The sequence below is a fragment of the Ixodes scapularis genome, unplaced genomic scaffold, assembly GCF_016920785.2.
Source record: "Ixodes scapularis isolate PalLabHiFi unplaced genomic scaffold, ASM1692078v2 PGA_scaffold6__148_contigs__length_123643588, whole genome shotgun sequence".
Taxonomy (NCBI): domain Eukaryota; kingdom Metazoa; phylum Arthropoda; class Arachnida; order Ixodida; family Ixodidae; genus Ixodes; species Ixodes scapularis.
The window spans coordinates 109,989,297-110,004,512 of NW_024609881.1; the positions used below are offsets into that span (position 1 = coordinate 109,989,297).

Genomic DNA, 15,216 nt, shown 5'->3' on the forward strand with positions numbered 1-15,216 from the left:
ATCAAATCGGCATGAGGGAAGAGAGTTTTATTGAAATGCTCTCGTTTTATCTTAAATCGACGTTTGTGGAATGGAATGACGGGGTCTATATACAAAAACAAGGGGTATGCATTGGCTCATGTTTGGCACCCATCCTCAGTAACATATTTTTAGCCCATCAGGACAAAGTTCTTTTTGAGCGCTTTAATGAAGGCAACGATTTTAATGAAATCAAAGTTTTTAGATTTGTGGATGATTTTTTAGTTCTGTTCAAGCATGGGCCTGCAGAATTCCAGTCGAGAGTGGATGACCTCTTTACTGTTTTTAAAAATGTCTTACACCCCCTCATACTAACCCAGGAACTACCAGTAGAGGGTGTGCTGCAGTTCCTTGATATCAGACTAACCTTTTCTGAAAGACATGTGTGTTGGATGTACCACCCTAGAGCCCAGAAACCCCTGTTGCCGTACAATTCAGCTCATTCAAAACTGGTAAAAAGGAGTATTGCCAACATGTGCGTATTGAACGCCCTCAAAAAATCATGCCACCATGTGATGTCAGAAGGCCTGGGCACGCAGTATAGGCGGTTGTTGGCAGCTGGCTTCCCGAAGAATGTAGTGGTCTCAGTTGCAGAGATCGTATTAAAAAGATTGCGTAGTGAAAATCGCCCTTGCCCAATGGCTCTCAGGGATAAACAGAAGGTCGCGGTGATACCGTACATTCACAAAACGGCGCATGGCTTGAAAAAGGTGGCCAATAGATCAAACGTGAACGTAGTGTTTTCCGCACCAAACAAACTTAGTAGATTATGTAGGATGACAGATCCTTTTCGTAAGGCCCCTTCTGGCTGCGCGGTAAAACACAGGGATCCCTTCGTTGAATGTGCGGAGGGAGTAGTATATCAGATCCCCTTATCATGCGGGAACAAGTATATAGGTCAGACAGGTAGGTGTGTTAATGATAGGCTGAGGGAGCACAAACTTAAAGTAGGAAATTATCGGGACGGTCATCTGTCTGATCATTGTGAAAAGTGCAAGTGTATGCCGTTGTTTTCCGAGAGCAAGATTCTGGCACGGCACAAGGAAAAAACTGTGAGGGAGATAATCGAGGCAGATGAGATTAGGAAGGGTGGTGCAGCATGTGTCAGCGTGGCCTCAATTGATTTACTGGACAAGGAGCGTGCGTTCCTCAATGACGCGGCCTGGCACCGGGTTGGCTAGTGGTGGAGCAAAATCAGAAACTCGGATGGTATAAAAGTGTTGTTTCACGTAATAAAATCAGTTGTTAGTAGCGCACTGTGCTGTCTGTTTCTCGCCTCTTTGTCCCTGTTTTTTGAGCGCTAAAATGTATTCCAAATACCAATACCGGAACAGGAAAACTGCCATATGAACTTTTGATACTGCCCGCTGTGTGCGCTGCGTGTTATCTGGCCGCAGTTGCCCTTATGGCAGTTTCCGCTCTTTACCTTGTGTATATTACTGTATGGAATATCTCCTTACCGCGTTTTTTTTTTTTTTTATGAAACCTTGGGAGAAAAAATTGTGAAAAATCTGAAATAAAATAAAGTAAAATATTGAACTCTTCTCAATGTTTGTTTTATTAAACTAAGGCTGCTGCGTTTGCACTTAACGTCACTCAGCTGTCCAATTTCCCATGCAGAAGGAAACCACGACATCAATTCAAACAGAAGCAAAAGGCATTTACGTATTTTTCCTTAGGTCTCCGCCCGGCCTGCAGTACTGTGCAGCAGAAACAAAATATCATATTCAACAACTTCACTCGTTTTTTTTTTTTAATTTTTTTATAACAACTGCCAAGTGTGACGGCAGCTTGGCGGAAGTTTATCCGGAGGGCAAGTTCGTCTGCTTCGTGTGCAGAGGTCCACGTCACTAGATTACCTCAGTTTTTCAACTTCCGTGGGGGGTACCCCCCTCACTCACGTCAGCCAATACCACCTAGAACACAAGGCCTGCGCGTTTCCTCCTCTAAACGTCATCACTAGTAGATCCCCTCAGCGCCCCCTAGCTAGCCCGGATGAGCAACATCGTCTGCTACATCGTCTGCTCCATCGCCTGCTTCAGTGGTTTGTGTAACAGATAATAAAACAGATGCTCACGCCGAGTGTCTCTTGCAAATAGCATACGATGAAGTTAAACGTTCACGTGGAGCGTCAAATGCATGAGCGAAATTGCCTTACTGCTGCGCGAAGGGCTAAAAAGCCCTTCGTTGGACGCTGGACGCTGACACTGGACGCCATTTTCGAGGGCGCTGTTTATACCTCGGGTAGCTGCTTCGAAGCGTTCTACCGCAGAACGAGCGCGCGCGCTAGAAATATGCGTCTCAAAGCCAGGAGCGCGTGCTAGCTCGCGCTCCTGGCCGAGGGAGCGTTCGGGTGCACGTCGCAAATGCACTGGAAGCTCGCTATCAGCTCGCGCTCAGCAGTCACGCACACAGCTGCGGCCGCAAGTGAATGCGACGTAGTTGCGACGCGGCCCCTACTCTCGTCAAGCTTCGGGGTGTTTGCCGCTTGGGGCGGGTCGGGGATCTACTAACGAAACGTCATGCGCAGGCCTTGTCTTCTAGGTGGTATTGCGTCAGCCCGCCTCCCGTCGTTCGAAGCGCCATCTAGATTTTCAACTACGAACTGTGTTTTCCATAGAGTTCGGTGCAACGCCATCTAGACGCTGTGCTTCGAAACGAACGTATTCCATGGGATGGGCGGCAGTTACCATAGCAGCCGTCAGGCGCGTCGAACGACGAAAGGTGAGCCATGGTCAGAGAGTGGCGTTCTAACTGAGCTATCTAATAACGTAGGCAGGGGTTACGGTGACGTCAGAACGTCGAGCTGTGATTCGCTCTGGTTGGAAGGTTAGTGGTTATATCTCAATGCTAACAGCTTCGAACCCTACCCACTACCCTTCTAATCAAAGCCAACCAGAGCGCGGCGTTTTGACGTCAACGCAACCCTTGCGCAAGAAGCAGGCGAACTTGTCCTCCGTATGTCCCGTTTTGCTAAAGACCGAGCCGAGACGACGCTAATCGAATGTAACCAGTCAAACAGCATCAAAAGCGCATTTTCATGGCGCTCCTGCGTTTTGTGCGCTGGGTATCACTAACTATGCCAAGCACGCGCAGTAAGCGTGTCGCAATCTCGCGCTTTTTACTTGTGCCTGATATGTTTAGCGGGAAACAGCTATTTCCATAAAGGCAACCACCGTGGCAGCGCGACTTGATCGGCTGTATCGGATCGTGGCTGCGGTAAAACTTAAATTGAAACGGAGTGTAGCCCGAGACCTGTACAAAGACGGCAACAATAAAAGATGGAGACTTTCTGTGCTCTGCGCGTGACAGTGTTTCCTGTCTCCATGTTGGCCTCGTGACGACTAGAGACACTCTATATGGCAACGTAGCTGCCAGAGTAGCGACACGACGCAAAATTATCTAGATGTACGACGTCAAAAGCACCGATAGTGATCTCCATTTTGGGCCTGAGAGGTTGCCATGGTAACCATGCTGCTAGCGACGCCTGGCGGCAACTTTTTTAGTCTAGTTTTGTTGATATCTCCATTCGTTCATTGAAAAGTAGGTAAAGGTGTATCCACACGACGGACCGGGCCGCGGACCGATTGATCACGTGATGCGCGGTCCGCGGGCCGCCCGGCTGCAATGACCATCCACACGGCGGACCAAAAGAGTCGGTCTAACCCTCGACCTCACAGCTCCGCCAAACGCATGCAGTGAGCTGCTTTGAGGCTATTTGTAAGGAGCCAAGATGGAGGTTGACCGAAAGAGACGTTTGGCCGCGGTGGCCCTGGCGTTGACTATTGAGGACGAGGAAGACTTAAGTGAACCGAAAAGGGCATGCATCTATTGTCCCACAGGGCGGGGAATCGCTCCACGAGCGCGATGAAGTAAAAAGTTGCATCGTCGCACCATGCCGCCATCGTCGTACAACAAAAGGTTCCTCTTCTTCGTCTTCAACAGTTGGCGCCAAAAGAACACGACTTTGGATTTGGATTCCAATCCAAACAACAAAAGTCAGCTTGTTGCCAGACTTAGCACTTCAATAATACTAAAAACGCCGCGGTCCGCCGCCAAGGTCCGGGCGAGAAAGTGCTTGGCATTTCTCACAAGCGCGGGCCGCGGACCGCCGGCGGACCTCGAAAAGCGGTGACGTAAGGTCACGTGATGCGCGGCCCGCGGACCAAAACAGCAATTTGGTCCGTCGTGTGGATACACCTTAAAAGACGTTTGGCATAGCGGTGCGGCACGGGCCTCTGGAGGAACGGTTCCTGTTTTTTCTGTCAAGTGAGACGATTAGCAGCCCGGGGACTGTCGGGCGACGAGAGCTGCTGTAGTATCGTAGGTGCACGGACAAGGCGAGTGGTTTTCCGCGCCACCGGGATGGTGGCCGCTTTGTGGGACGTACGTACCGTCTTTTTGCTTTCGGACTTAGCTCCTATGGAACAACATCCGATTACGCCTGCCACGACAGGACGATTGCCTCGGGACATAACCGCTGTTCGACTGCCATATAGTAAGGGAATGTACGCTTAGCATCATACTCCTTCAAGACCCAATCATCTACTCAAGATGAAATTATCTCACTGGCTAGAGAGGAGCGACGTCGACGACGGTCTTACCCTCGTTTGGCGATAAACAGTCGACGGGGTTTAACAAAGAAGGACAGCATGGTGGTCTCCAGAAGATTGTTAACACCATCAAAAGTGACGGACGCTGCCGACAGGCCATAGTGGTCGTCCGGAAGTTTACCGGCATGCAAAAAGTCAATATTTTTATCTGGTGTAGCACACATGTCCGTGTTAAAGGGGCCATGAAATTATTTTTTAACTTCTTCTTCCTTAGCTGCAATCCTCAACTCAAAAGCGAACTGTGAAATCACGCGGCCATGACATGCTAGGGCACCGGTGCGATGACCCCAAGCTTCCATCGTGTTTTTTAAGCACACCATGGAACTTGGCATTCGCAAGGGATGATAAGTTCCGTCAGGGCACTCATCGGCCACAAACGCGAATTCAAATATTCGTTGACGAATTGATTGTTGACGAGCGCAACGTCCGAGTGACGCAGTTTTTGTGTCCAATGCGTGAGCTGGGGTCGGCTGACGTCATTTTGGCCTTTGTGGGCATTGTAAAGAGGATATTTAGAACCATACATGCATGATAATAACATCATAGAACACAGACATTAATGAGTACAAAACAGCCTTAGCTACAGAAAATAAATATTACACTCGGAAGAAATAATTATGTCTGTAACTTGTTAATTACAAAGACGAGCACACTTCTGAGCATCTAAGTTTACTAGTATGTGTTGATGCATTTTTACATAGCAGGACATTTAATACACGTCATTTGAGCAAACGCCAGCTTGTCACTTGAGAAAACAAACAAAAAAACACTGCGATCATATGTAAGCTATTGCAACGAAAGCACGTTATATCAAGATCTTCAGAACTGCTGATTCGCAAAATTGTCGATTAGTACAAAAGGTTAAAGATCGCAGGTGCTTCCTCGCTAAAAGCTGCTCTGATTATTCGGTGACCCAGGGCTAAAGCAATCTTCCCCTGGGCTCTACACGCGACTATGTCTCTCGTTTTGATTCTCAGAAATCGAAATTTTCAAAGAAAGCTAGAAAAATGCGAGCATTTTATCCTAAAAACTATATCGTAAAATCGGTGGTCAGTACAAAACGTAAAGATCGCAGGAGCTTCCTCGCTAAAAGATTCGGTGATTATGGGGTTATCCGGGGCTGAAATAACTTCCCCAAGGCCAAACCATGCGACGCATACATTTCGCATGGATTCTCACTCTAACGTTGAAGCAAAGCCTAGAGTATGCGAAAATTACATGAAAATTACGAACACGTCCGGGAATTCGAGCACCGCTACGGCGATATAAATGATGCTGTCGCACAGGTGCTAATATCCAGAAAGATCTTGCACAGAAAAGGTATAAAGTCTCATTTTTTCAGATCTTAACGTTATACCTGCGTCAGAGAGCACGAAGAAGTCCGAAATCGTCGGCAAGCAGCGGCACATTACGACTACCACGACCCAAACAAACTCGCATCCACCAGCTCTGGGCGCTGCCATCTTACCGGTGACATCCCGTCTCTTGCGAGGTCACGTAACGAGTAGTCACTCGGTTGCTATGGGCTCGGTGCCAGCTCGGCCCGTTGCTATGGTACCGCCTGTGACCAATCGCGGTGAGAAGCGGCACAGGGAAAAGCGTGGCGCTACTCTGGCAGCTACGCTGCCATATCGAGTGGCTCTAGTGATGACGAACCCGCGGTAAGAGCAATGGCCCCTTATCACAAAGTCCCACGACACCGTACCTTAATGAAGACTAGGACGAGATAAGTATCTGCATACCATTTTGTTTCCTTTGTTTCAGTCTCAAGGTTTCATCACGGCGTGCTTCAATCCTGTGGTCGATTCCTCGACTCGTAAGAGGGTATGTACTTTATCTTTAGGTCCCAGCACGAGCCTCCGTTCATCAATGAAAGCACTGTTCAAAATGGTTGTTGCTTTCACCGCACCCGCTTGCTCTGCTAGTACATAGCAGTGTTGCGGAGTTGCCACTCCGGAGTTGGAATGATTCCGGAATGATTCCGCATTTTCGCGACCCCGGAAGGGAATGGGAATGGAATGGCGGCAAATTTCAGGGGAATGGAATGGGAATGGAATTAGATGCCTTTTGCCCGGAATGGAACGGGAATGGAATGGGCCAGGTTCTTTATATTTTATTTATTTATTTTTTTACGTTCAGCTATACCGAGCCAGTCAGGAAGTCGGTTGTTCAGAAATAAAATGAGCGGGAAACTGCGAACCCGCGTAAGACCCTAGCAGACTTATGCGCAAAAGAAAAAAATGCAATACAAAAACCAAACGTGAAAGCAAAGAACAGAGGGGGGAGTGGGGGGGGGGGGGGGGGGGGGGGGGGGGGCGGCGGTGGCGCCTTTCACCAGTGAAGTTCAACACCTATCCGAATGCGTCTGCGCCTGTAATATTGCACGGCCGGTACGTCATCAGCCGGCGTGAACGTGACCTGCTGCTCTGGTGATCCGATACCATGGAAGAAGGCCAGACGTGGCCTCGCTGTGCGGACCCAGACTTCGTACACTTTCGACTCGTTTTGAGCGCGCTTTTTCTCGAAGAGCTCGCACCTGTGCCGGCCATTTCAGGTCGCAATCCACGAGGTCCCTGTTTGAATGATGCTAGGCGAAACTTGAAGACTGCCATTCATGCGTTTGAGGCGGAGAGTCGGCAGGGTGGACCGTCACAACAGGGATGCCACCGTATCGATTTTTCAACCGTAACAGAAGATAATACATGTGTTTCAGGATGCTTCAGGTAGTCCACTTTTCTCGAAAATTCCAAATGCAACTGCCTGCATGGTCTTCAACGAGCTCAGCTACAACGAAAGTATGCATTGTCCTTTCACACAGCAGCGTGGGTAAAGTTTAATGTTCAAGGCAACACCTACAGATGCAAGAATACTGGTTCATCCCACCGTGACGTCATGCAGTGCTGACAGGGGCGCCCTTATTGGACAAAGAGGTGGTGATGTTTTGATGGAATTTATTTTAGAGGTCGAAGTCTTTTCGCATCACTGGTCAGTCAGACAGGATGCCAGGGAAGGGACCGCGGTCAGTCCTTGAAGGAAGGTTTTTAAACCCATTTAGGACTCCTCGTTCGGAACCACCACCTTCAAGACGAAGTGCCAAGCCCGCGGCAAAGTAATTTCGGGACCAAAAAAAAAAAAACAAAAACAAAACAACGAAACTTCCACTTCAAACTTAAAGCCTCATCTCAGTTGGCGTCTCAAAGAAATTTGAAAAATGTATTGTATTATCAGTATTTATATTTCTGCCCTCCCTAAAATGTATTCTTGTATTTGTATTTCCAAAGACTTTTTGCCTCTTTTTAAAATGTATTTCCGATACATATCACGATACATTTTTATAGATATATTTGATACTTGAGTATCAGTATCTTAGCAACTATTTTCATCTATCCCAGTATTTGTATTTCCAAATACATTTCTAAATATTTCTGCCCAACCATGCAATGTAATGCAGCTGTCAAGTGACACTTTTAACGTTTAGGAATTGGAGGAATGGAATGGAGCGACTTAGCCATTCCAGGAGTGGAATGGGGCCAGTGTCCCCATTCCTAGAAGTTCAAAGGAATGGAATTATAATTCCCCGGAATGGAATTGAAATGGAAGGGGGGTGCCCATTCCGCAACACTGGTACATAGCCTCCTCTGCACTGACAAAGCCTCGCAGGTCGCCACGAGACGCGGTCGCCGAAAGTGAAAAGGTAGAGCGGCAGACAACAGATGAGAGGAGAGTCGTGCAACGGGCACCCCGCTGCGCCGAGACGCCGAAACACACTTCTCCCGAGCGATGGTATGTCCGTTCGTGCTCCTCGCGTTCCTCGCGCTACCGCTTCTTTTCTCGTCGGGTGAGAAAACCATGTTTCGGCCCTTCGGGTCCTCGCCGGTGCAAAAGCTGTGCGCTGAATACCAGCTTCCCCGAGAAATGCTCTGTGCTAACAGATCCTCGCGCTACAAATCTGCGACCGGGCACTCTATGGCTACAGTGTACTATGGCTCTCTTGCCGAACTGCAAGGCTTTGAGAGTATAGGGAGTATTCACTGGCCGCCATAGCTGTGTGCGCGAATGCTGAGCGCGTGCTGATGGCGAGCTCCCACAGTTCTTTTGCGACGTGCATTCCGCACCATCAAGAGTGCCGGTCTTAGCAGCCTATTGATGTGAGCTCGTTCTGAGCATGCGCTCTAAACAGCACCCACAAATATGGCGTCCAGTGAATACTCCCTATAGAGGAGGCTATGGTCAAAGCTAAAGTCAGTCAAAGCTACCACAGCGCTTCCGCCACGTGCATTTAACACCCTCAAGGTCGTCGTCCCTTGCAGATGTTAGTTAGGAGCTTTGTCTGAGGATGTGGGGGACCTCTTCCAGGCCAACATACCCCCCCCCCCCCCCCCCCCCACAGCATGCGCTGTGAATAGCGCGCTAAACCATGCCACCCACTGAATAACTTATATACAAATATAGCTTGCAGGTGCCGCCATTGTTGGGTATTGCGGGTTATTTCTACCTATTGGTTCTCTCGAGCTCCTATTTCTGACGTGTGAAACTTACACGGTGAACCAAACACTCGTGGCACATAAAATAGGGGCATGACCGCGAGTGGCGTTACGGGCAAGCTATGTGTAGGCCCTCTGGGCGTACAGTCCTCTGTTATTACTACTAGACGAGATTGTCAAGGGTTGACACCATCAAGCGGCAACGCTCACAACTGCAGTACCCTTGGCTGTGCATGAACCTTTGACGTCACGAGCGCTATACGCATTGCACTTCTCGCTGGCCGACTTTGAAGCGGAGGGTAAAGCGCTCGCGCTTACGTCATTTCGCTTCCGTACCCCTTTAAAAGGGTGATGCAACAATGTTTGTACTTTGCGCAAATACCGCTTAGAACGGATCCCTGGCGTTAATGACCTATGAAACACGCGCTCGTTTTTCACCCCACGCAATAAAAGTCCCAGGTAAAAATTAAAGAAAAACGAGCAGCGTTCATCCCCTCAACTCGCAACCAGAGCAAGCGGCCACGTGATCTGGAGCCGATTATATGCCGCCAGTGTTGATCATGGCCACGCGCTGGGGTTGGCAAAGCACAGGACACGCGCTGAGTTCCAGACATTGTTATGGCTTGACTATTGCCGTCGTTGCAGCGATTGGAGACGGGCCACTACCCGAATGCTTCTCGAACCAGTAATTATCACGAGCCCCAAATCGAGTGCCCGCGCAATGCTCGGGTCCAATTTATGAACCGGATTCAAATATCGTCATTGGGGTGTACTGCGATCCCCACGTTACGTCATCAAAGTTTGCAAAGGAGAGATTGAATGAAAAATATCGCTTTTGTCTTTGAAATTACATGGCAACAAGAGAGTTCCTTGGAGAGTGGTTTTGCGTGCGAGTATCCTTGAGTCCCACTAGTGCCAGTAAGCTCATGTAAAGTGAAAAATATTCCAATTGAATATCGGTGCACCGCTCCTTTAAGTCACAGTCCCACTCCTTACAAACGACAGTCTACGTAGAAATTCTATCGCGAGTCGCCGCGAAATCCGTGCTTTGAATGACGCACGGCAATGAGTTTGAGGAGAATCTTGGCATGCGGCATACGAACCATGGATATTGCGGTATCTCGTGTCTGTACGATATATGAGATGTTGGACTACGGCTAGAGCCTCAGTTCCTCTGCATATACATTGTACAGAAAGAGACGTGTTCGCTGGAGACATGACGAAAAAATTATCTGCGTACACAATGTACATACGTTCCAAGCATGTTCGCTTCAAATATATGTCTGCTTCAAATACGTTTGCAAACAGTTATTGTACGCCCAGTGTGACGGGGGTCGTCATACAAGGTACAAACACCCCACAGACAGTGTCTGCCGACGGTCTTTTATATGATGTACAGTGGAATCTCGATAATTCGAACTAGCGGATAATTCGAACAAACGTGTGGCCCCCCGCCCTTTTTGTTTCTAGGAAGGCAACTCCCGGTAATTCGAACTTTGCATTATTCAAACAATGTCTTGGTTCCCCTCGGTTTCAAAGTAACGAGGTTTTAATGCATATGCAGCGCGATCGCGGCTTAGTAAGAAGTTGGACGACAGATACAAATAATGTTACTGATTTATAGCAATGTGTACACCGTGCAACTACGAGCTCCTCGCACGAGAGGTCATCGCTGCAGAAGAAGAGTGATATTTTCCTCCCCCTACCGCCTTTTTTGGTTTTTTGGGCTTTTACCGTATGTTCTGGAAGTCCCCGAGGTCCAGAGAAGGACGACAGACAGCCAGGGTCGATGAAGATTCATCTCTCGCCGAGGCCAACCGGTGTCGCCTAACGAACTGCATGCTGCCGTATCGTTATTTGTGACCCCATTTCGGCGTCCATTTCCGGTGTTCCTCGCAGAAAGAACTACTACCGCCTTTCGGATCCGCCAGAAGTTTGTCCAGCCAGGGAACGTTTTTTGTGGGTTTTTTTTCCGGTTTTTGTTTTTTCGGGATTCCCACAAACGGCCGCTCCGAGAGCTCTCCTTTTAGCTTGCTTCTTTCATGGCACTAAGAGCCACCAGAGCGACAACGAGGTTCATGCATGTCATCCAAAGAACGCTGCTAGAACAGGTGAAAATAAAACAAAATACTTTCTCGAACGTCCCTATAGCTATAAGCTACAACAAGTAAAAAAAAATATCAGAAAAAATGATGCCGAAATCGCTGCTACCGCTACGCTGGTTCTCGGCGGAATGCGTTAGCATTTAGCGGCGCAGGGTTTTCCACTCAGCGGAGGATGTGAATTCCAGCCTCACAAAGATCCGCTCACTATTGTCTTCGGAGATCCAGTCTGTTCTCCCCGGCGTCAACGGTTTCGGATGCTGCCACCACAGCTTTCTCCCCTTCCCGCACCCGCGGCGCGTCATTGGAGGCGTGCCACAAGCCTGGTTCCCTTTTGCAAGAGGGAAAGTGTTCGTAACGAGCGAACAAACAAATCACAAAATCAGTCTACTCAAGTCAAGTTCAGTCCAGTCTAAACGAGCCCAAATTCCAATCCAAACCAAACCATGACCATCCATGCGAAAGACGGCTGCAATCACCAGGGCAATGACGCCTTTAAAAAAGCTACGCTGGTCACGGCATAAATAGTAACGCGGACACATGAAAAAAAAAGAGATAGATCTTGAATTTTTAGAAGGCGGGAAGGGAGTGTTCCCTTGAGATGTGGTGACGCTGGTTCAAACTGTATGTAATACATTCATTCAGTGCAGCACGTCCGCTAAAAGCATTCACGAACATAGGGGGACTGTTCTTCGTCATCTATGGTGACGCGGGGATTTGCCTACGACAATTTTTCTGTCTAGTTTTCTAGGTGGGTATATTAAATATTGTCGTTGTTTTCTGCAGAGCATGCCCTCTCGGCACAGATAAATTCATGGAAGTAGGGAACGTGCCTTGTCAAGATGTGACTTATGATCCCCAGCTATGTTTCATATTCCCAGTTGTTACCGCATACGCAAGGTCTTGCTCCCAAGAGTCCGCATGAGCATCAATGTTACCGCCCCTACCTCTGATACTTATTCGCGACTCTAGCAAAACCGACTCCACGTAGCGGCAACGACGAGAAGCTCAAAAGAGGAGGTTGTTTTGACTCTGTCGTCTGCTATCGCCGCTTGGTTCTCGTCGGCAGCATAGAAACAGACATCGTTTCCAGTAATTATTGTTATGCTTCCGCCGTGTCGTTCCTACGCACTGACTAGAAAAAGGTTTCTAGCGTCAAAAAATCGCTTTGCTTTCGTACGTAACACCGATTTTACGCTGCAGAGCAAAAAGTTTATGGTGGTCTGCGTGCTGAACGACGAAAACAACCTCCTTTCGTCCGCCATTTTACCTGACCAGCGCGCCCTCTATGGTTCGCTGGAGTTACGAATACCAGGATAGCGGCGACCAACGCACCCCCCCCCCCCCTCCCTACTTTCCCCCTCACCCCAAAATAATTAGCAATGGCAACCGGATGCAATCTTAGGCTCGTTCGATTACATGCACCTCCTGCACGGGTGCAGAAAAGTGTAGGGCGGTATGCTTCCGGTATATGTATAGAGATACGGCGTAATGTACACCGCCCTCTACTTTTCTGCACCGGTGCCGGAAAATCAAACGAACCTTTCCTGTCATACTTTTTTACGCATCGCAAGTCAGGAGCGCGCACAAGAGTATTACTGGCCGCCATACCTGTGTCCGTTGCTCTAAAGCGCGAGCTGAAATCTAGCCATCATTACATTCACTTTGCACCATTAAAGATATTGCTTTTGACAGTCGATGAAATACTTTATCTAGTTTACAAAGGAAAACGATCCAGTACTGCGAGTAGGCCACTTCAGAACTTTGAGTACGATATGAGGTCATTCACACAAACCAAGGGGAAGAAAGCATGAAATAAAACAACGCATTCTTTCTGGTTCCTCAGAAAGGAAATGTAAAGTTACTGGCGCCGTGCGCGACCAAAAGCATCGCTGTGGTCTGCATTCGCGATTGGCCAAACGTTCACTATGACGTCGTTATTTAGAGCAATTTTGCTTTCATCGACGGGAATGAGAACTATATGAGTCTGCAAATTTTAACGGTGTTGGTTTGAGAATGCAATAACTCCATACGTTTGTAGTTCGCAACTGGTGATACGTAGCTATGATTACAACTCGTGACGTCACGGCGAGGGCAAATCTCGGTCTTTACGCCACAAACAGGAGCCGTAAGAGGGCGCTACCAAAACATCTAGGCGCTCATAGCACTTGGAATTCTTTAGGTTTAAGTAAAAGTAATTTATTCGTTTGCCTGTTGAATAAATTTATCTATAATACTTTGTGTTTACATGTTCAATAAGCTTTGGTCATGCGGTCATCCTGCGCACTCTTTTGTGTGTCCCATTGGTAGAGGTCGCCTCATAAACGTCTCATTATGTTACAATGTGACTTCACAGTGTCAGATAACGTCATATGATGTGACACTGCGTTATTCATACAGCAATTAAATCTTTCCCGCTAAATTTGGCTGTCAAGTGACACTCTTACGGCTCTTACGGTTCGGTGGCCCTGGAAATGCTATTACATTTTATAATACATGCTCACATAAAATTACTGGTTACTCACCGATCATCTTTGTTGATGTCCGACACAGCCAGGGGTACGGCGCCGGACACCATCTTTCCCAGCATCCTGCTGTTATTGAAGGTGCCCAGGAAGCCGATGGATATCTCTGGCCTTTCGTCGGCCAGGTTTTCTTGAGACTCTGGAACCCGGCAGGGCTTAAGGAAATTGTGGCAAGTCCCCAGGGAGAAGACTCCACACAGTACGAGGGTTTGAAGATGAAACCAGCGCGTCGGCTGTTCTTGCGTGAGTGATTTCATGTCTGGGCACTCGCTGACCGGAGGAGTCCGTAGGACGGTACCATTCGTGACGAACTGCAGGGGACACGTCCAGAAACGACTGCAAACTTCCTGATGATAAATCCTCACCGAAGATACTGGTCACGTTGTCTACAAGACACTTAGAGAGCCGTTTGTGATGACCTGGAGGCGGCGGATTTGACAGCGACTCCAAACTCCCCGATGACAAGTCCTTGTTGAAGGTCCTGGTAACGTTGTGTACAAGACACTTAAAGTACCACTAGTGATGACGTGTTAGTGGCACGTCTGAAAGCGACTGCGAACTCCCTGATGGGAGTTCTGTAGGCAATTAACTTTCGTCTTAATTCCTGACAAGCAATTAACGGAAGCGTCGTACGGTGTTTTAAATCACTGTGGGTAAGCATGGAGGTACCGATATGATAACTTCGGCCGCATTTTTTTCAGAGATTACGTAACGACTGACGACTTATCAGACTCACTAGTTGACCAGGTATCTAAGCAATCAGTTAAAATTATTAAGAACCGGCATCCCTATTCGCTCGGTGTGAAGTCGGTTTAATCCGCGCGAAGAATTATTCCTGAGCCAGGGAATTAACCTCGCCCGGCAGTGAAAAACTTATCGTTTCTACATTTCCTAAAAGTAGAAGTGTGTGTGTACATTGTAGACATTGTTCAAGAACGCGCTCAGTACCTTTCTTCATGATTAAGTCAATTAACGCGAAGTTCGATTACGTTACACAGCGTCTACAACTAGGGGTCCCTCCTGGCGCTTCCAAATAAGCGATCTCTAAATGCGAAGGTTTTGGAGCCATTTGTAGACATCTTGATTCCTTGCAACCCCTATAGCGGAGAACGACTTATCGAGCAAATTTCAGTCCATGGTCTCGGAGACAGTAAAGGTTTCTTAATTAAATTCAGTCGAATATCGCTAAAGATTGCGTCGCTGGGCCAAGTGCTTGTTTCTTGTAACACGAGACGTCGACTAAACCTTGCTGCTGGACAGCTTCTCTGGCAATATCCTGGGGACTTCTTCCTGCACAAAAAAGCAAAACAAAAAACAATGTCAAGATCTGTTGTGACACGCTAGAAGTCAAGTAAATAACTTTTTAAATAGAAAACTGCGAAATTTCATATGTCGAATAGTGTAACATCGGGAGATTTTGACATCTAGTTTGGATGCCGTAAAATTCGTTAACTTGAATCTTGTAGAATCATGT

General features: G+C 47.9%; 1 protein-coding gene across 1 annotated transcript in view; it reads right to left on the reverse strand.

Moving 5' to 3' along the window:
* The window catches only part of LOC8035418 (guanylate cyclase 32E-like), a 191,897-nt gene extending 177,452 nt beyond the window's left edge, over positions 1-14,445 (reverse strand). Inside the window, exon 1 of the mRNA XM_040216864.2 lies at positions 13,743-14,445. Within this exon, the coding sequence (XP_040072798.1) occupies positions 13,743-13,999 (257 nt within the window). The 5' untranslated portion in view covers positions 14,000-14,445. The remainder of the gene's footprint in view (positions 1-13,742) is intronic.
* Positions 14,446-15,216: the final 771 nt, after the last annotated feature.